Genomic DNA, 22,350 nt, shown 5'->3' with positions numbered 1-22,350 from the left:
CTGGCTGAATGTGTGACATTCCTGTGATTCCAAATAGCTGCCACTAAGAACAAAACAGCCAGACAGATGTTTGCTGGTTTGTACAAGAATTGTGGCATTTCCCCTAGCAAACCCACATCTGCCTGAGGCCCAGAGAGGCAGCCAGGAGTAACCACAGCTTTAAACACCTGACATACCAAGGTGCTTCATGGCTGGTGCTGAGATCTCTGCACGGCTGGAAAGCTGAGGATGTCAGCTTTCCACCGGGCTTTGGGGCACCCAGCCCCTCCTAACCCATTCCATAAATCAAGCAGTTCAATGTTTCCCCTTGCCTCTGGCAAACCTGTGCAGCTGGGAGGGCAGACAGTGTCTGCACCTGGTGAGGTGGCACAGGTGGCTCTGCAGCTGGCACTGGGTCTGACTGCCCCTTGGCAATGCTCCTGGATCTCACAAGGTGGCCTTCAGGGAGTCCTGAGCTGCCACCACCCACATCCTACCAGCCCTGGCACCAGGGGAGGCCCCATCAGGGAGAATCACCACATGCCAGAGCTTGACCATGCTGCCAGACAACACCTGGATACAAGCTCTTAGGGAAAGAAAATGAGGGGTGCTGATGGACACTGTGCTGCAGACACACTGTGGGGTCACACCTGAGGGATGAGTGGCCCATGTCAGAACAGGAACTCTAAGGCACAACAGCAGAAATCAAAATAAGAATCAGAGAATAGCTGTAACAGCAGTGAAAACAAACTTATGTGAATATTATCTCTGACATGCCCCGCTGCCCACCAAACAAACTTTTAATGGACTGGGTATAAACCAAGACAAAAATGAGGGTAATTTAAGCTGGTGAAAAGTACGTGTTTATGGCAGTGTGTCCTGCTTTTTCCTTTCAACACCCAAATCAAGATGAAAAGTTTGTGCTCATAAGCTTTAAACCCAGCAAAATTCCTCAATTCAAGACTGTTTTGTCTGTGACACCTCTTCAGCACCTGTGCAGGACATGAGGCATCCAGGACTCTGGTGCCAAATAATACAGAGGGGTCTTGCAAGACATGAGGGTTCAAGAAAATATTTCTGAATTAGTTTCTCTGTAATGTGCACACTTTATAAGAAGAAAAGTCAGGGACACCTGGTTTAAAATGACACTGATACTTCTGGAAGCTATCCACAGACCATGCTCCTGGTTTTTCCTCTTCAACCCTCACCAGAGAAGACAACCTCTCAGCTGCTCACCCACCTTTATCTGTTCCCTATAAATAGATATGAAGGGTAATTTAAGACACGTTTTTAAGATCCCAAGCTCTGCCAAGTGTGGGCCATTGAAAGCATTTCAGCCAGGCCAGGAAGACATTAATTTAGAAATAATCACATGGCTACATCTAAAAGATGCTGCACAATAAGTCTGTGAACCTCATGTACAGCTTAATTACATTATTTCCTGACAGCTAGTCTCTTAACACCTAACCTTTTTGAGGATCAAAGCAATAAAGAATAAAATAACAGCTTTCTCATCTTTTTCTAAAAGTGTGGGCTTTCTTGCCCTCTAGATCATTTGGGTCTTCTCATCTTCATTAGCTAAACCAGAACTTTGTGGTTAAAACATGCTATAATCATCCTTAAAAATGTGTTTTAAGTTTGTTCAGGTTTGTTCACAAAACTAATTTTTGTGCCTCACTGATCAGAGGAGCAGTCCTGTGCCTCCCAGAGGTGCCAAGTCGTAGATGCTGAAACAGTCTCAAAATGCTCCCTATCAAAATTGGCAAGCGAAAGAAAGAGGAAATTTCTGCAAATGCAAAAATATTCCATCAGAACATACTGCCTTCAATTATTTTTGGACCCATTCTAATGCTCAAGGAGGAAGCAGGAGGAATAGTAAGTGCGTATCCAGTGTCGGCGGCAGGAAACTCCAAATAGCAGAGCACACCATGTTCCAGTTCCAGCCGCAGCGGAGCCGCTTCCTCACAGGCAGGGACGGGCAGCGAGGAGAACAGAGCAGGAACTGCGCCATGGCTCGGGCAGTGCTGCGCCCTGACACCCCGGGGTCACGAGCTGTGCTGGATGCTCCAGCATCAATGGGACACAGCGGCCCCAGAGGCTGGGACTGTGCCACAGGGCACGCTCAGCATCAAGGAAACGCGCAACTCTTCCTCACCCCGAGCCGCAGCAGCGGAGCGAGGCGTTCTTGCTGTTTTTACATTCCCATCAAAAAGATCAGGTTCAATTCCAAGTGCTGTGGAGGCAGCATATTTATCTTCCAGTAAAAGAAAAAAACCCCAGCGGATCTGGCAGCACAGGGCAGAATGAATTAATAGAGAAAGAAGGAAAGCACTGAGATGTTTATTTTACACATCAGATCGGGACTCCCACTGCAGGACAGGCTTCCTGTGCGACAGCAGGCAAGGCAGTTAACCCCTGTGGCTTTTAATTCCCGATTTTTAGTTTTGAACTATGCATCCTTTGCACTTAATTTTGCTGCTACAGCGCCAATCCACTCAACAGAAATCAGTGTCTGGCAGATGATTGCCCTTCCTGATGGACAGCTGTCCACATCTGAAAAATTAGCACGAATGCCTTCAGAAGATTCTTGTGTTCTTTGTTTCTGGAGTCTGAACTCAGGTCGTGGAAGTGTTAAGGGAGGAAGTTTGTACCCTCAGAGCTCTTGAACCAGCAGCAGCAGACTTGGTGCAGGAGAAACAGAAATGTCAATAGGAGGTTACAAAAGGGTCCTACCCCTTTGCCACAGAGAAAGAAGTGATGGGTACAGCAATGGAAGGTGACATTCACCACCAGAATAACAGCCACAAGGAAGAGAATTTCTGATATATATATTTACCCCGATCCCTGTATTGCTCTGCTCAGCAGGCAAGGCAATCCCACACTTCCTCAAACCAGATGGCAAAATGGGGTTTGTAGATGCTTTCAGTTGTAGGAGTAACACAAAGCAGTCAGTGTGTACTTGTGAATTTGTCCTATGGTTATTAGCTTTGTCTCCAATCTTTCTACTGATGGATGGAAGGGCAGAAAAGCAAACGTTCACAATGGTATTGGCACACAAGAGAAAACCCCCTGGTCTTGACTGATAAATAGGAAAATGCAGGGTACAAGCTTGACATGGTGGAAAAGCTGCAAGCTCCTTTGGAACATCACTAATAATGAAGGCTTTTTTCTTTTACAGTCCAATTAGCAGAAACGAGTTCTTTTTGTGCTTTGAGGAAAGTTAATAACTTCTATAATGATCTCCTGATCTTGCAAAAATCTAGTGGGTGTTTTTTTTTTCCTACAGGTACCAAGAACAGGATCTTATTAAGTGTGACCAGCAGTGGTCAAAGTAATGAACACTTCCCACAGAGCCCACCACGATTACTTCTCGCTCTGACAACTCTTCACTTTAGATTGGGGGCAACAAATTGTGGATGCCATTAGCAACCTGTCAGAAGGCGACTTCCGATTAAAGTGAGCAGATGTCAGCTCGCTGCATCTTTAATTCAGAACTGCAGCCTGCGAAGACAGCAAGTGCCAACATGCAGGTTCTGAACTGAGAGATGCAGGCTATGCAGGATTCATCCTCCTCTTGAAGTTGAACGGGTTTGCAAGTAATTTATTGTTCTAGATGCTGAAGATTTGCCCCCACAGCTCCCCAGTGATTCTTTGGTGCCCATGGGAGGAAATGGCAGATTTGACACAGTTTAGCTGTCACTCTCAGAGCCTTCCAAAAGGGAAGGTGATGATCCCACCATGAAATCTCTTTAGCACATGACATCTACACTCACAGCATCACAAGGAACTGTCATCACGCTCTGTGCACAAACACCCCTTGTTATAATGTTTTTTCTGCTTCTAGGCAAACTCTGTTCTTTTATCTGCTTTGTTTAAAAAAAAATAAAAACTTCTGAGACCAGGTAAACCCAGTAATACAGGAAATCCCTGAGCCTGTTATGCCACAACTGAGCTTCCAGAAAATATCAGTACATCATACTGTTCCAGTTCTGATCCAGCTGCATCAGAACACCTCATAGTGGTTCACCCATAACAGCAAGTACTGATGTGCTTCAAGACAAAGCAGAAGCAGTACTCAGTAGCAAAAATTCAATTATTTTAAAATGCTACAGAAAAGAAACATGATAAAGAACACATTTGAATAAACACTGAAAATTAATTAAAACCTGCTACAATAGATTTATTGCAAAATGCTTTCAATTCACCTGTTTATTAGAGCCTCTTTTGTTCTAGGAAGTGTGAAGTAATTAAATACAAGTGATTAAAGCTGGCATAGGTTCATTTGGGGAAATACACAGATTTTTAAGAATAGATGTACAGTTTCCGCCTTTGATATGAACTTCCCATGTTGATTGATGCTATCAGAAGAGTTATTGCTCAAAACAGCTTAAGTGAAGCAGAATATTCCCAGTATTTGCCAAAGCAACCCAGATCAGCCATGGATGTACATATGTATTCCACAGGAATGTTTTCATACCCTTACATCTCCAAGGGCCATTTTCAACTGAAAATCTGCATTTCTTTGTTGGAAACAACAACATCAGAGTCAAATTCAGGATCTCACTGTGCTAGATATCATACAAGCATGCACTCAACTATTTATTTTTTATGCACCAGCTCAGTCTCAATTCAAGCTTCCTTCCCCTATGACCTATATAATCATCTTTCCAACATTTTATGATCTGATACTGTAAGATGGTGTCTGCCAATCCAACAAGTAAGGAACCTATCTGCACTTATTTTCTGTGTTCTGCCTGTATTAGAAATGATGTGTCAGAAAATATTTCATGTTGAGCATGGGGCCTGCCCTCTGCTGTTTTAGTTTCAGAGTGGGCTTAAGTACAAATCATGGGATGAGATGATGACCTTCTATTCACATGGCAGCTTATTTTGGCTGATAGCTGATTTTCCTTCCCAGCACTGGCATCCCAGGCCTGATTTTATTATGAACAGTTGTCTAGTGAGAATCTCTATAGCAAGAAAAAGGCACCATATGCTAAGGGAAACTTCAGATTATAAAATAAAGCATTTTTCACTGGCAGCATGGGAGAGAAGATACCAGATTTGGAAACAAGGTTTCAGGAGAGAACAGACACTACGTGCTCTCTTTGAGAGTCCATTGCATAAAAAAAGACAAAGATGTTAAGGCAACTTAAAATACTTTGACTAAATTCAAAGACACTTGAGCAATGTCTATTCCAGATCCACAAATGTAGAGATCTGTATATTTATTCTGTGCAATAAAAATAAGAACCATTTGTGTCAGGAATTGATTTCAAAGCTCATTATTCATATATCAGGCCCCTTGCAAGCCCTGGCAAATCAGGCTGCCCATAATGTTGCAAATATGAACTAACACAGCTGGAATCCTGGGATGGAGACACCAGCAAGGACAGATGGAGACATGGTCCCGTTACCATCAGTGGGTGGCCATGGGTGACCCTGCCAGCAGCAGGGCTGGAGCCAGAGCCAGTAGCTGGTACCAGGGAACGCCACACTGCTCCAGCTCACTCAGGGCTGACACTGGGCGCTCTCGTAGAGACCTCGAGTCCTTCACAGATTTCAACAGCAGCTGAAACTTTCTCTACTTTACAAGACCAGGCCTCTGGGCTTTTAGCAGACAGCTCAGGGAGATTTGGAGCACCAAAATTAAACCAGATTAGGGCTACAGCTAAAACTAACCTGAAACCAAATTCTTTCACCTGAAGAGAGAAACAGTTGCTTTGGGCTGAGAGGGTAGGTACCACCAACAAGTTGGTCCTCTGAGAACTTTTTTTCTGGAATTATGGGTAAGAGATTTCATTTATGCTCAGCAGTAAATTCTTGGTTACTCTTATAAAGCTCTCTGCAAACGTGTGGTTGTTCACAAACATGGGCAGGCAGTTTAGTGCCTTTCCAGGCAGTATCTGTACCAAGGCCCTGTCCTTTCTCTGCACAGACACTTGAAATAGGTTAAGGATGACAGAAACATGCTTAAATTAATCTCACTTAGACCCTCAGTCAAATCTCTGCAGAAGACACTAAGCTTACTGACTCCTTTTATAGTAGAAGTCTTATGGAGACCTTAGGTCTAACAGCATCCCCCGTGTTCAAAGTCTGCAGGAAATCTCCTTATTGCAATGCTCACTCACTGTGATATTCATGGTAAAAGTACTAAGATGGAAAATCCAGAGCATGCTGAGTTTTGCACACCAATTCAGCGCTCACGTAACTTAAATGAAATCTAAATCCTATACAAAAATCCGTGTCTAATCCATTATTATCATGCCTGTATGATTATTACTGTTAACTGCTAAATACCATTCATTCAATACAAATCCTTTCATAGTCAAACAGCACATGGGGCATATGTACTTCAGATGTGCTCTCATTATTAATCTTGACTGTGGTTCTGTCTCCTCTTAATGCACTTCCAGCCTCCCCCCCAGTTCTAATTAACCACCTCCCCTGAACTCCTTCATTTTTTATTCATTTCACATATGAAAGGTTCCTCTGTCACCTTCTCAGAACTCTCCTCATAGCTTCCCATTCTCACTCCCTGGGACACATCCCTCTCACAGTAATTGTAAACCAATAATTCACATGAAACCTTGGAGGTGATTGTATATATGGCACATAACACAGATCAAAGAAACCAAGTGCTTCCAGCAGTGAAATAAGAGAGGGGAAATGGTCCTTCACTAAGTGGATTTTATCTCAGTCAGAGGGGCCCGTCCCAGGTGCTGGGCCTGATGGAATTATGCAAGTCCTTAAGGGTTAATATGACATGTTGCAAACAGGAAAACTCTATAAACTTGCTTTATGCATCACTTCAAGGGTCTTTCGACACTGCTAAAAGAAGAAAACTTAGAGGTGATGTGGAATGTAAAAGGAAGCAAAGTTGGTTTTTAATCTTTCTTATGCTGCTTTTCCAGAAAGTCGGCTAGGACCCATTTCTAGGAAATGCTTCCCTTGACTAAAAGAGCAGCTACAATTGCTCTACTTAATGGACTGCAATAAAATAAGCTGCCTCCTATTAGCAAGAAGGATCATATCATCAGATTTGTAATGCATTTTATTACAGAACATACAGCATCAGAATTTTCAAATGCAGAATGTGGGAAACTAATGTAGGAAACAGTTAAAGTGGGTGTCATATAATCACAAATGTACTGATGGTTTCCTTTCTCTCAAACATCTAGATATCAATGTTTCTTCTTTAAAGCCATCTTTTCCCACCTAAACCACAGCATGAATTTCCACATTTTGTATTCCATTATCAATCAAAGCCATCTTCCATCTTTTTAGACAAAGAGTAGCTTGCAGAACATTCCTTCCTTTTGAGGAACATGAACCCTTGGCATGTGTAATATTCCAAAACCTGTATGAGCATGGCTCAAATACTTGGATTATTATTGGATATTCTTCTCTCCCACTGACTTTGCTGTTGAACTGGAGCTTCTCTGTATTGTTCTAGACTAACTCTGCCTGGTGTTAAGTCATGTTCTAAACTAGGAACTCCTAAATTTCATCTGGCACTTCAGAATGGGTATACTTTTAGTTAATGGGTATAATGTGCATCTATGACAATTAATAGGAGTCTTCCCAATATTTTCATTAGGAATTGGAATGGGACACTGGACAGGAGTCAAGTACGGCTGATATATCTGTGATTTTCCTCCTTGAGAAATCAAATGTCACATTCTTTATTTCACTCCATGGGGGCTGAGTTTAATAGCATCTACTCTGTAGAATAACACATCAGTTCCTTATTTAAGGAGACCTGACTGAGGAAGGGGCCAGAGGTGGGTGTGAGAAGGAGAAAGGCAGAGTCTGCCCAGTGCCATGATCTCACTGCCCACACTTGCACAGGGAGAGGGATGCAGAACTGCTGCAACTGTTACTGCACCCTATTCCTCTGAACCATTTTGCTTATACTCTCCTCCAAACTTGCCTCCTATCTATGAGCTTTGCATTGTTAATCACATTCCCATCACTCCTGCACTCACTGAAATCTTTCTGTTGCTCTGGGCTGGTCACATCAGCAGGGAAATGGGAGCTACAGCCGCTGTGGAGTAGGAGCTGCAAGTTATCCATGCTTTCCGCTCGCTGTCCCTGCGGCCACCGCGCAGCAGCAGTACCACGGCAGCCCCAGCAGCCTGCACAGCTCCCCAGCGCCTGCTCCACAGGGAAAATCACTGGCAGAGCCATGTTTTTCAAAGGGAAGCCTTAGTTTACATGGGGCTGATGGTTTTGACTGTAAGCCCGCTACTTCACTGTTCCTTGAAGACTAGATGTGGCCTGTGGTTTGCCACTAGACTTTCTACAAAGCTGGCCTGATCCAAATAAAATGTTTCTCCTGCCGCAAGCTTACAATGAAATTCACTCGTGGCATGTTCTAACTCCATCTTTTGGAGCTCGCCTTTGGGTAGTGGACTGTGTAGGAAGTCAGGAAGCAGAAGGGGAGGTGAGGACAGAGAGAACACACCAAGCCCCCTCTGCCTTCTGTTGGGGCTGAGCCCCACAGTGTTAGAGCAGCTCCTTGCTCTGCTGCGAGCAGCTCACAGTGCAGACCCGCAGCCCAGTCCAGATGGTGACTGTACTGTTTATGCTTAACATGGACAACGCTGATTACATCATGATAGATGTTTTTCATTCACATACATTTCGGGGTAGTAAAATTGGTGTGGAACCAACACAGAATGATGTGGAAATTCCTACAAAAGTCAAATTGGGTGCCAGTTACAAATGATTTCCAGAAAAGCTGGAAAGTACAGAGTGTAAGTATAATTTTTTGTCTTTTTTTGATATTTATTCAAGTGTAAAACATGTGGACTCTTGCCTGAATTCTTCTCCCTGTCCAGATTTCCACCAACCAAGTATCATTTCTCAGATAGTTCTAATACTTGGATCTACGTTGGTTGTGGGTTTTTTATTTCAAACAATATTCAATTTAGACCGGGACACATTTTTTAATGTTACTTGTGACTAAAAATATTTTCCGTGCTACCCAGTAAAAGTGAAGCCTCAGTTCTAGTCTCAAAATTATATGTATGTGCATACGTATTTCTCCATTAGCTGGTGAGGAATAAATTTGTTGAACAGTGAGGGTCAGGGCTTTGCCAGCAGCTGAAATGTGTTATTTATCAGCAGATCATTACAGTCAGCACTGCACAGCATGTGAACTTCCTCACACCCCTCTGCCAAAGCTCCCCACACGGCTGACCTGCCTTCTGACTTGAGCTTCAAGGAGCTCCCAGTCTCCATCTGGAGATTCAATCTCACTGCACTGCTGGTGCCTATGTGACAGCCCCACTTTTCCTTCCCCTTGGCCCCAGTACAGGAAAGCAAAGCCCTGAAGGCCTGACTTGGGGACACAGTTTCTCTACAGAGAGCCCTGCTCTCCCCCACTGATTTGAGTGGGAGAAGCTCAGGCTGTGACTGCCACCCCCTCTGTTTATTTTGGCAATAATGAGAATTGTTCAGCACACAACTCTACAGACTTCTGTAAGTTGTAATGCCTATAATTTACATATTTTGTGTGTCCAGGCATTGACTGCCATTTCTGAATGTTCCAATACAGGGGATCTTTCGGAGGAAGAAAAGGGAATTGATTTGCTTTTAACATCTGGGGTACTGTAATGCCAAAGGGTTCAAAAATTAACCTTCCTTAAAATACTGTATGTTTTAGTCCTTGTGCTCCTTTTTTCTTCTCCTACTCCTTTTTTAAGAACTTTTCAGGCAATTAGGACACCTGAAATTTTTGAAATCAGAGAAGTCCAGAAAATGAAAAGTCCTTGTCCACTTTCTTTTGATTAGAACAGGTTTCCTGAAATATCATCCAATGAATATAGAGAGATGTTTTAAAAGACCCTAAAACCTTGTTTATGGTAAGAATTTTATGTTGGAGTTTGAGCTTTCACAGGCTACTAGAGCTGTCATTTGATTAGAGCTAAATGACATGTCCAAGTTATACAAAAAGAGCTGTGTCTCTCTCCAGGAGATGAAGAGTAACTGGGCTCTGCTCTGTCGTACCTGAGTAGAATGCAACTGAGAAAATGGAGGTACCTGGAAACTCTAAAATCCAATACACAGACACAATTGGGGCTATTTCTGCTGTGGAGACAGCACTCAGACTAGATTTAGCTGTGGACATTTTATGAAACAAGTACTTTCCAGTCTGAGGTGGTCAGATGGCTTCAAAGAGAGCTGAGAAAGGCAGCTAGAGAGGAAAAGCACATCAATGTTTTACATCAGTCTACATGTGCAAAATGTGACATTAAAATGTCTGCAACCCTTCCTGGAAAAAATTTAGGGACTCACAAACTCAGAAGATTAAAACCACAGATTTGGGAATATAAAATAAGAAAATATTTTATATTCTTTGGGAAAATATAGAAGTCAAGAAAAGGCAAGCAGAGCCTAAGCAGGGAGAAGCTGACTCTCCAGTCCAGTGTTTAGTCAGTGTAAGGGAGATGAAGAAGAGAAGAGCAGAATCCTGGTTTTGTCAAACTGGAATTGCTCAAGATTACAAAGGCAGAAATCACATTCCCACTGCTTCTTCCTTCATCTCAAAAGTTTCATGTATTTGTTGACTTTCCTAGACCTTACACATATCAATCTCAGAATAACACATGCAAAGAGATTTGCTGTCACGTTGCCTAGACTTATATCACACCATCCTTTCATGCCTGCGCAGGAAGTAAAAAGGAAACTCCCTGGAGACTTCCTTCAATGCCACAGTGCTTGGCAACAAGGACTTCTCAAACACTGACTTGATCAGAGAGCCTTTCATCTTTTAATGTTATTAATTATGATTACTTCCTAAATGCTAATAATTCACTCATAATATTTAATAATAATAATAATAATAATAATAATAATAATAATAATAATAATAATAATAACAAATTATACAATTATATGAATGAGCAGTGGTCATCTGAATAATCCCAAAGAAACTGAAAATCCAAAGTGATGCACTGACTGAAGTGCAGCCACTGCTGGGAAGAACAGAAGTGAGTGGCCTCCTTATGGCATATGGCACAGAAGGAACAGGGAGAATGCTACTATTGTAGCATTTGGAATTAAAACTCTGCTCTTATGCATCCTTGAGTGATGCTGCAGTGACTTTTATATTAGAGTCTCATCTGGGACCTATCTGAATTCAAGGTTTTCCCAGCAGGAGGATTGATTATACAGTGATGGAGCTTTTTCAGTCCTAGCAAGTCTTAGAGGTATTTAGTACATGCATTGAAAACCAATGTCAAGTTCTTCAGTACTGAAGATAAAGTATGTTTCAGCAATGTGCTTCTCCACCGTGTTTTAAAATAAAACTAACTAGTAGCTGATTAAAAAAAACAAACACATTCTCATGAGATCCCCCTGCAGATGAAATCTGCTTTTCTTCTGCAACTCCTCCTGGGTCTATCCAGGCACATTAGAGAAACAACTGGATAATACATTAAGCAGAGAAGATTCAGAGATTGGTTCTTTTGATGGCTATACAGACTAGATAAACAAGAGTCTGAGAGCTCAGTACCTTCCACAGAGAATACCCCACCTCTGTGGCCTGGAATTTTAAATGTGCCAACAAAGACTTCTCACAAAATCACCTAACAAAGTGCCAAGCACTTCTGCATTAAGAAAGCCAAGGCTTTAGCGCTACACAATTTTCTAAAGTAAATTCCCTGAAACCCATACTTGAAATTTCCCATGGACTCCAAGAAGTGCAAACAATAATCACAGTGAATCAAATCCCAAAATTTTTTGGTGCTGTGACAAGTAGATAAATATATTCATAAGCTTAGTAAAAGAAGACTGGAGGGGAAAAAAGCCAGATTCTTGTGCAAATGTCTACCAAATAGACTCATTATGAGACAGAAAAGCAGATTAACTTTCACCAAAAGCAACACAGAAATATTACTCTTTGATATTACTATGCCTGCTACATCCAACAGCTTGGTGAATTTGGTTTATGAGTCACGTGAAGAGTATCTGCTGGCAACATGAGACTTACACTGATGATGAACACCTCATGTTGCCACTAACAGAAAAAATGGTCACCCTTGCAACAGAGTCTTGTTTAAAGTATGAAAAAAGGAACCAATCACTCCTTACCTTCTCAGCATCTTGCTCAAAAAGCCGGAGTTGAAAGCACTGGTCCAGTTTCAACTTGCGGACATGCCACATCTGATGCAAGTGTTGCCGGGTGGAATGCAGCTTGTCTAAAAGGCTGGTGATCTTTGGCACAAGACTTTGAAAATCTGCACTTCCAGGAATGCAGTTCCTACCAGAAAAACCATCACTGGATCTTATGCATTGTAATAACCTCTGGCCCTCACGATCCAGTTCTTCCACAGGAGCTTTAATCACTTTTTTCTTAAGCTGTGTGTGCTCATCAATCAGCCTTCTTGAGCCCTCAACATCAACTGGGAACTCCTTCCTAGCCAACATTTCCTGGAGATCCTCCAGCCTTGACAATAAATGGATGGCACTGTTGAAAAACTCTTCCAAGGAGACACGCAGCTCTATCCATTCATCATGGTTGTAATCCAAGGACCCTTCAAACTCATCCGTCAGTTGAGAAGGATCCACAAGCTTTGCCAGGCCTTCCACAGACACCATACTTGTCTAAGGAAGGGAAAAGGACAGCATCTGAATCAGGGACCATCCAACCAGAATTAACAGCACAACCCCTAAACAGCATGAAGCAAGTATTTTCCTCATCAATACATAATTGAAGGAACATTGTAAAGGATCTTAAGGACTGTGCTTAATTTTGATATATTAATTGGACAGAAAACTTTGCTTCTAATGACATTTATTTATTTATTTATTTATTTACTTATTAAATGATGTGATATTTACTGGAATAATGCCCATCTTTTTCAGCTGGCCTATCAAAAAAATGTAGTGAAAATGTTTCTGCCACAGATTTCATCATCCCAGTTGGACACTGAAGACTTCTTACTGCAGCTTTTGGATATCTGGACATGGTTGTTCACTAAATATGGCATTACGGGCACTCTGCTACTTGTGTTATACTCCAGCTAGTGGCTAGACAGGAGCAAAAGTTTCAGGTATATGAACAGAAGCAGGTACTGCAAACTGCTATAACAGAGAATATGCTGGGTTTCTTATTCCAAATTATTCTAGTTGGCTTTTTTCCATCCGTTCATATTAGCAATTCCTAATGTAATTAAGCTAAAATCAATGTAAAAGTGAAATGTCATTGAAGTATTAACAACTAGAATTTATTGCCAATAGAAAGTACTGCTCACGAATCATAGGCAATCAATGAGAAATGGTTTTAATTCATTCAGACTCAGTAAGTGGTGACAGAGAAAAGCACTGGGTGTCTGTAAAGCAGATTACAGTTTAAGGACTCAGCAAGTGATCACTTTGCCCATTTATTTTAGAAAAACTACTTCTTTCTGAAATTAGGAGCAGAGAGTTTCATATGTAACTAGAGATTTTCAATGCTCTCATGTTAACACCCAAGCTGGCAGCCCTTAAAAGCTTGTCTCTTCATCAGTGACTGCACATCTATCCCCTAAAGATGATCAGGCCTCTAAAGAATGTCACAGCTTGTGCTCGTCAGAAATGGAAACACCCAATAATAACAGCACTCTTGTAGAAATCATTTACAAAGAAAAACACCTAAAGTCCTGACCATTATCCTAAAGTATGTCCAAAACAGTAGGCTAGGCATTGGTTAAAGGTTAATAATAGGCTTTTTCTTCCAATTTGTATCCATCCAAAAATATCAGGCATTCTGCAATGTATTGAAATTGAAATTGTACTGAATTTAAGCTCAGAAGAAAGATTATTTTAAAACATTCCTTGCTTTGAGGAAAAGGGAGGACAGTGGGAGGAGCAAACAAACAGAGGGAAGGTAAGTATGTAGCTTCAGAGCATTTTCACATTTTTAAACCTCTTGACCTGGACGCTGGGACCTTGAAGATAATTCAATTTAGAGTTTAACTGCCTGTCAGGGAAATACTTCTCTTCATGGCTAACTCTTGGGCAAACCCCTGCAGTCTGTCAGGCTAATGGAAACATTGCTCTAATCATGCACAGAATTTGACATTATGAGACAGGAAAAAGGCTTTTCATTTTGCAAATTCAGCAGAAATTTTCTTCATTCAGGTTTGATTTTTTAAGTAGTTCTTGAAACTCTAATGAAAGGAAGTTTAGTGAGGCAGGTAGGTGCTTACTGTTTCCTCAGCATTGCTCATCCTTCTTTTTGAAATCAATTTAAAAAGTGCTGTCCACTATTTAGCCTCTTTCAGCAGGAGAAAGAAAATAGTCTTGAAGGCACCTCTGAATTAATGCTAAATAAGGTGCCTGGTCCATTCCTCAAAGTGGCAGGAAATGTTGGAATTCACATACATCAACCAAACTCTTTTCCTTCTCTTTCTGGGTGAAGATCTGTGTACATGCTTCACTCTGGACTGTGACACAGAAACACTGTGCCAGAATCTCACCCCCCAAAATCCAGCTCATCAGTGTCCACTAAGGGTCCTACAATGCCCTGGCACATACATAATGCTTCCATTAAGCTCAAAAGAGAAATCTGGCCTTAAAACACTGGGTACTGGGGACAGGGTGAATCAGCAGAGACTTGCACTGCCCTGCACTGCAGTGTACTCCTGCCAAGGCCCTGGTGTTTGATCTGAGCTGTGGGAAATTGCCATGGCAGGTCAGTGCAGGGACAGTGCCTGTGAACTGCCCCACATAAATGAAATAATGGGGACCACGTTGACCTTGTTTGATATTCACAGCTCTTATGAAAGAGCATGAGCTGCCCAAGAGCCTGAGCTTATTGATAAACCGCAGCATCCCGAAGAATCACTTCAATAGAAGTTCCCTGACTTGTCTTGTGTATATTGCAGGGTAGACCACAGCTTAGGAAATCTGTTTGAATCATGGAATTGAAGGACTCAAAGCATTCTATGATTCTGTCTGCAGTGGTCCAATACACAGTGAAAGCACTGGCTTCGCTCCTCTGGCCCAAAAATGTGTAAACCATTGGACACCCATGTGAAGAGCCCTGCAGACAGACTAAGGCTCAAAGGCACTGATTACACACACAGAATGGAAATATCCTTAATGGCTTCCAGCATCTACAGCAAACAAATCCAGAGCTTTTCAAACAATACAGACTCAGAGCTGTAACTATGAAGCATAATTTGGTCACAGTTTACTCTTTACTATCATCACAACAACTTCACATAGTAAAAATATATGTCAAGCTTCCAGAAGGCATTTATTAATTTTAAAAACAAACAAATGTTCCAAAAATACACAATTGAACTCCGTTACTTCATCTGTCCTCAAAGGTATCAAGGAGTGTAAAGACATTTGATCAAAGCAAAATTTATGAGTTGGCTGGATTTTGTGAAAATTTACAAACACTTAAAATGTGATAATAATGTAGAATTGTGCTAATGAGTAACACCAATCTAATTCCCTACAGCGATTCAAGGGTCCTTGCAAGAACAGGTAGAAAATAAGGACACATTTATATAACACTGACTTCAACAAAACTTAAATAGATATTTAAATAGTCTTCCATTGTAGTAAACATTAAGAGCTGTAACCAAATTCTCTTTTGTATTCCAGAGATGCAAAATCTCTGTGACTCTCTGAAATGAATGGATTGGTAAAACAGACAACAATATAAGTGTTTCTCAGTGAATTATTCAAAGACAACACAATGACTAAGTCAAGATGTGGCATGATTGATGCATGAGCACTTCATGCACCTGAGTTTTGCTTCTTTTTGGGCAAGAAGCTGAAATTCACAGAAAACTGAAGTGCTGTAGAGAACACAGCTGGTTTGCCTTCATCAACAACAAAGTTAATAAAATTGCCTTTAATTATGCAGTTGTTATGTACTGGTTACTTCTCCAAGGACATGCCTGAGGCACCTTATAATTCACAGTTGCTTACGCTATCGCTGAACTGTAAATCTCAATTAAATGAAAGAGGTGAAAATTTACAAAATGTGTTTTATTATAAAAAATGCCACTAGTGGAAGTTGGGTAAACTAAAATTGTATCTTTAGCATTTTGACTGACTTGGTGTTGTGTTTTTTGGTTTTTTCCCATGAGAAACAAAGGAAAGACTTAATGCAATATAACCAAAAATAAATACCACAAAAAAACCACAACCAAACAAAAAAAACCACCACCAAAAACAAATTAACCCTCAGCAAAATGAACTATGTGAACCTCTGGGATAAAACATGCAATTCATTTCACCAGTGTGCTAGGAAAACAACCCAAAACATCAGCCCACTCCTGCCACCTGCCCTCAGATATATTTTTTGCTTTCAGTCACAGGTGGTTTTTTACCTGAAGGAAAGTTCTTATCAGAGATAATGCTTTACAATTCATTTCTACATGGCTCTCACCTCAAAGATGAACTTGGAACTGCCGAAGTTTGTTTTCTGCTTCTGCCAAAAATTATCAGGTTTTATAATCAGGGCAACATGAATCTCAGCAGGAAAGGCTTCTTGAAGGGTTTTTAGGAGAGGCTTGATCAAATCCCATTTAGATCCCCGCATATCGATAATAACAGTGAATCCTCGTTTGCAAACATCTTCACTGCAAGAATAAAAGCACATAATGATAATTAATATTGTGGGCAGCCACAGTGAGACTTGGCTTTTGTTGCTGGTGTTTGGTGCTTCAGAGCAAAGCAAGGAATGATTAACATAAAAGATGAGAGATAGCACAGTATAAAGGCTATAAGAAACGTCATATTAAATTTACTATAATGTAATTTACATGAAATTCAAGTGTCTAGATTACAGTTTAATCTCTAATTTTCCAAACATGTATAATTCAAATATTCACTAAAAACATACATACTTTCACATCAATTGGAAACAGAATCAAATACATCTGTATAAAAGTTCTTTATGTGTACATACAATGGATTCTAGTTTCAACGTATTTAACCCAGCCAAAGTCAACAAGCAGGGTCCTTTCCCTTAGCATTACTGGCCACTTTTAAATTTGGGTGCCTTCATTTTTAGAGGCCCCTTTAAATACTTCCAGAAAAGTGTCACATCCAGAAAAATGCCTTGCAATTGCTCCCTGACAGGAGTGCACATATGACTCAGCATGTGCACTGTTATCGTTGGGGCCCTTTTCCCTCCCAATTGATCTTCCAAATGCTGCAGGACCTTTTTCAATCTGCAGTCAGACTTTTCTCCCAGCCTGTGCTCCTCCCTTCTCAGAATTCCAAGGCAGTTATCTGGCCTGGTCACTGGCAATGCGTGGGGCCCAGCAACACCACAGCATTCCCTTGCAAACACATCTTTTCTTTTTCCTCATGAGAAGAGAAGAGAAAGAATAAAAGGATGGGTCAATTCAAGTCAAGTCTGTGCAGCTTTCAGCACAGCTTTTCAAGGGACATAGTCATATTTATACTCAGAAAAAGAGATATGGGTATAATGTAGAAACTGTAAGACTGTTTAGCCTCCACAGAAATATTCCCAGTGCACAAACACACAGAAGGATTTTCACTGCACTCTCCCTCTTTAACTTCTTAAAACACTCTTTCTCCTTGCTAATAAGATCCACTTCCTACATATTCCACAACAACTCTATAAAGCATATAACTAGGTTTCTGGGCTGGAACAAGGACAGGAATATTTTTCAGAGGAGGCGCACTGGACAAATGTATGTTGAGAGTGTGCTAACTTGAACAGTCTCAACACAGTGCCAGACAGGAGCACTTGGAGACAACAAGCTTGGTCCTCTGCCTTAACATTATTGGCACATCCAGAGCACACTGCTACAACAGTCAGTGTAAAGAAAAACTAGGGAGACGAGGCAATTCCAAACAGTCAGGAACATAGATATTTTTATTCTCCTTTTACCTACTGCTGAAAGGTCAGACATCTAATCCTTTCGTAACTAATGCCAAAAAAAGGCTGTAAAAGAAGCTTTGTTGGGGGTGCTACAACCTCTTGCCTTTTGGAACGAGTTGAGACAAGGAAGCAAATCAGAAAGCAATGAATAGAAAGGGGTTTGTATTTTGTGTTATTTTTCTTGCAAAGCTTTAGAGGATCTTCAGGAACTTCTGCCAAATCACTGATCCCTGTTATCCTGAACAGATTTTTCCAAGTATTTTTTCAAACACTTGAAAAAGAGATGCAGGAGCCAAAGGGACATGTGGAGGGCCCCAACAGAGGACAAGTAACAGGTAAGTGCAATCTGTCTTTTCTGATATAAATAAATAAATACACCACCACTATCCATTGCAACCACAGCAAGGCATAGACAGTGTTAGCTTCATTTCAGCTCCCCTCACCACTGCCAACCTGCCAAGTTACCTAATTTGATATAAAACAAAGTTAAAGTAAGTTAATACTTATTGATGAACAACCTAAGACCTGTTTCAGTAAGCAGGACAGGAATGTACTGGAAGACTGAAGTCGTCTGTTTATGTACCTGAACCAAAGTCTTAGACACAAACAGATCCAAAATCAAACCCTGTCTCTAGCTGTGGAGCAAAGGCAGAGTGATACCTTGACATAAACCACCCTTGATTATATAGCACCATGACTAGAAGTTCAGCCTGCATTGAAACAGATACCTCCACATTCTTCCGACTTTTTGCAAAAAATGAGCACCTGGTTTCTAAACCTGCTTGTCAAAAGCTATTATTTATCTGTGTTTAAATGGTTGCAAGACAGAAAGCTGCCTGCTCATTATTTCTACTCCCAGCTGCAGATCTTGTTGCAGAGAGGGTGCCTTCAAGAGCACTTACCCTGCACAAACAGGTAGCCAGATACTAACCAGGTACTAATATCTCAAAGAAGGACATGTGAGATAAGAAAACTATTCAGAGTATAACCTCTTCAGGGCAGTGACCATCTGCTATGCTTGTGTTTGTTTAAGGAGCCTGCCTTGCTGGAGGTCTCCAGCTACCTATATTCATACTACAGTCTTCAGCTGTCTGGAATAAATTCTTTTCAGGAAACTATAAATGAAAATCCAGGGAATTAAAAATAATGAGTAATCATGATCTGCAAAATAAAAATTGAATACGGATGTGAAAGCTCAAAAGGCTAACATAATTGTGGGGACATCTCACAGGCTAATTATTTTTTAAAATAAATTATATATATATTAATTTAAGTTGCAATATCCAAATATTTCCAGCTATTGACAACATCCTAAAAAAATTGGCCTAGACATAATGAAGCTCTGATAAACTCTGTTGAGACAATCTGGGACAATCTGTCATCTCTGACAGTCGTTTTTCTTCAGTTACCTCAGCATGGATTGAGGAAATGACGTGAGGTTCCTTTTGAATAGTCTAGCCCTGCTTATTAACTTTATTGCTTAAAAGCAACAACTCAAACCCTTCCCAATTTAGCAATTGATCGGGAAAAGCATCAGTAGCAACGGAGCTTCCTCCACATTTTCCAAGCGAGACATGCCTTATTCCTGGCTCCCAGGATGACACATCAATACTCATATCTATTATGCACAAGTAACCACTTTAGTAAGGCAATTAATGTTGATTGTGGTGCTTAATTTTTTTCCGGTATTGATATTTGACCAGAAACTGGAAAAAACACTCAAATCAAGGTATTTGGACAATCCATCAGCCTTTTGGCTGTGCTCATCTGGACTAGATTTGCAACAGTGAGCAGAAATTATTTGATAGTTGATAAGTCATTTCAGTTGCTCCACTACTTTTAAGCAAAGACAAAGACCAGCTTCTAAGTCTAATAAAAATACCCTAGAATATTTGCAAAAATAATACTTACGATCTGGATTTAAAAGAAAAAAGGCATAAAATTGAAACTCAGAGGCAGATGTGATAATTTTGTAAAAAAAACCCAAAAACCTCTATTTTGGTTTCTAGGCTACTTTCATAAGGTTATTTTCTCAAATTTCCTCTTTAATTCAGGCACACTCTAAATTGTATTTTCTTTGGCAAGAGCTGGCTTGCTGGGTACCACATTAATTTAAGGACTTTATGCTTTCTGATTAATCTTTCAGATACCTATTGATTATGTGTATTTTTCACCCTTATGGTTTGGCCAAAGCTTCTGGCATTTGGAAGCTTCAGCACTTGATTAGCTGAAATAACATAATATCTCCATTCCCATTTTGCAGTCATGAGTTAATGATGAAACAGCACATTTAGCATTCCTGTTGGACCACTAAAAGCCCAGATCTGACATGTCCAGCATCTCATTCTAAATATGATTTGTTAACGGAGAGAGCAAGATCTCTTTTAAGGCAGGTCAGCATAACCTTGTCAGGAGACACTGTCAGAATAATAAGTAGCTCTTCAGGCATCAACACATAGGAGCAAAATCTGCAGGAAATTAATTATTTTTGAGATCACCATTCCTTTGATAAATGTGGCTGTAGTCAGCCAGTTGCTTCACAGCTGAGGGTGGAAAAAGGGGAGGGAGAGGAGAAAAACAGGTATGTAAAAGCTTCCAAGCACAAACTATTATCCCAAAGGCCTCATTTCATATGAGACCTCACTAACTCTGCTGCCTAGTTTCTATATCAAAATCACCAAGGATCACCTCAGTGATTTACATACTAATATTTTTGATTAATTGTAATTTTTTATTCATTTTTGTGTGTAGTTTATTTACTCAGCTTGGAAACAAAACTAAACAGAGAGGTTTATAATCAGTATTACTTACAGACTTTCATACTTTGATTTCACATCACAATGTTGAGCTTGAAGTTCACCTTCTCAATAAAAACAGTCAGTACCTGTATTCATAATTTACTTTCCAGTATATTTAAAAGACCAGGTACTTTTTATTAGACCTGTTTGCCAAGCATGCTGAACCAGCATTATTTATTAAAATATGTTGTTCTATTTAATACTTCTCAGCAAATTGTACCTTGCTTATTATCCCAGTTAAGGAATGTGTTCCTGCACTGTCAGTCTGAGCTGTCACCCACATCCCCAGTGACAGTGGCTGCTCAGTGGGATGAGACTGACTGTCTGTTCAAAGATCCTGGGACACTCGTGACTCCTAATCCTCACATCTCCCTTCTGTGCTGCTATATCAGACACCAGGAGAGGAACTTAGTGATGCACAACCCAAGAGCACCATTACTCTGTAAAAACAACTCACAGCAAGCACCCACTAGAGAACTTCAGCCACCTAAAAGACTGTAGATGGACAGTCTTCATCCTAGATTTTCCTTCTTACATGTTTGAACTTGGTTTCACAATGCTTTTTTTACAATTAGAGAAGAAACAGCCACCCAGACTCCACTTCCAATTAATCCTTTCTTCCTTACTGTGACCTAAATTTGTTTATTCTCTTTCAGCACTGAAAATGAATCGCTCATTCTCACTTTTCTTTTTTAAAACAAGAGAGAAAGAAAGAAAGAAAGAAATCAAAGACAGTTTCACAGTGGCTGGAGATGGACATAAAGCAGTGATCTAGAGAAAATTCAGTGACGTGCTGTAAAAAGACTTGGAGCCAGTGAGGTCCAGGCAAAGACAAACCTCTTGTCTCTGGTTTCCAGCCACTGCTCTTAGGGAACATGAGGTGTGTCTGTGAATGGCACAAGAATGCAGATGTGTGGGCTGCACAACATCCACATTCAACTCCTGCCTCTGGCCCCAAGTCAACAGGAAGGGAACAGAAAGGCAGAAAAAACCCACCTACTGCAGCAGAAGCTAACTGCTGCCAGATGGGTTCTTCTGCTACTCTCAAGCAAGCAACTAATTTTGGTGTTCGATTTTTACATCTAAGAAAAATGCCTCTGAACTCAAAGCAATTCTGTTGTAAATGATGTAAAAGCGAGGAACAACAGACACCCAGACAACAGACATCAGGTAGGTGTAAGAAAACCTTTTTCCAATATGTAACCATGATCCTATGATCTCCTAGGAGTCATTCTGAGAGATGCAGGTCCCATTTGTATCTTGGTCAGGGTTCAGCAAGGCTGTGTTGAGCTCTCTTCTACCCAGGTAAAAATCCTGATCTGTATTGTTACAGCTCAGACCAGAACTGGGACCCAAAGCTCTGCAGGCATTTGGCCTCCTATTTAATTGAGTAAATAAACACTATTTGAGAAGCTTCCTGTCTTCATTCAAATAGCAAAGATTTAAAACACAGCTGTGTCCAAAAAATGCATGATAACAGCTGTTAAAGCCAAATCTGGAGGACAAATGCTATAATTTTTCACATTCTGGTTCAGTTTCTGCTGGTAAATGATGCCTTCTTCTAAATCCATTTACCCTCTTCCCCTTTTGTTGCTGCACATCTACTATATTTGGATCAATATCTGGCAGGTCTTCCTTGAAACAGCTGCTGAGATAAATATGAAATTAATCAGGGCTTTGTTTTTGTTGAAGCAGGGCTACATTTAA

The 22,350-nt window shown here is 40.7% G+C and overlaps 1 protein-coding gene across 32 annotated transcripts in view; it reads right to left on the bottom strand.

The window, feature by feature from the left end:
- The window catches only part of KALRN (kalirin RhoGEF kinase), a 501,085-nt gene that overhangs the window by 262,523 nt on the left and 216,212 nt on the right, over positions 1-22,350 (bottom strand). For all 32 annotated transcript variants that reach the window (XR_015289279.1, XR_015289280.1, XM_086897893.1 and 29 more), the window contains 2 exons: positions 16,379-16,571; positions 12,079-12,591 (listed from right to left, as the gene is read on the bottom strand). Coding sequence is in view for 30 of the 32 variants with exons in the window: in XM_086897867.1 (XP_086753993.1) it covers positions 12,079-12,591; positions 16,379-16,571 (706 nt within the window). In the remaining 2 variants the exon portion in view is untranslated. The remainder of the gene's footprint in view (positions 1-12,078; positions 12,592-16,378; positions 16,572-22,350) is intronic.

Source organism: Cyanistes caeruleus, chromosome 7 (genome assembly GCF_971803275.1).
Source record: "Cyanistes caeruleus chromosome 7, bCyaCae1.hap1.1, whole genome shotgun sequence".
Taxonomy (NCBI): Eukaryota; Metazoa; Chordata; class Aves; order Passeriformes; family Paridae; genus Cyanistes; species Cyanistes caeruleus.
This window is presented reverse-complemented; position numbering and strand designations above follow the sequence as displayed.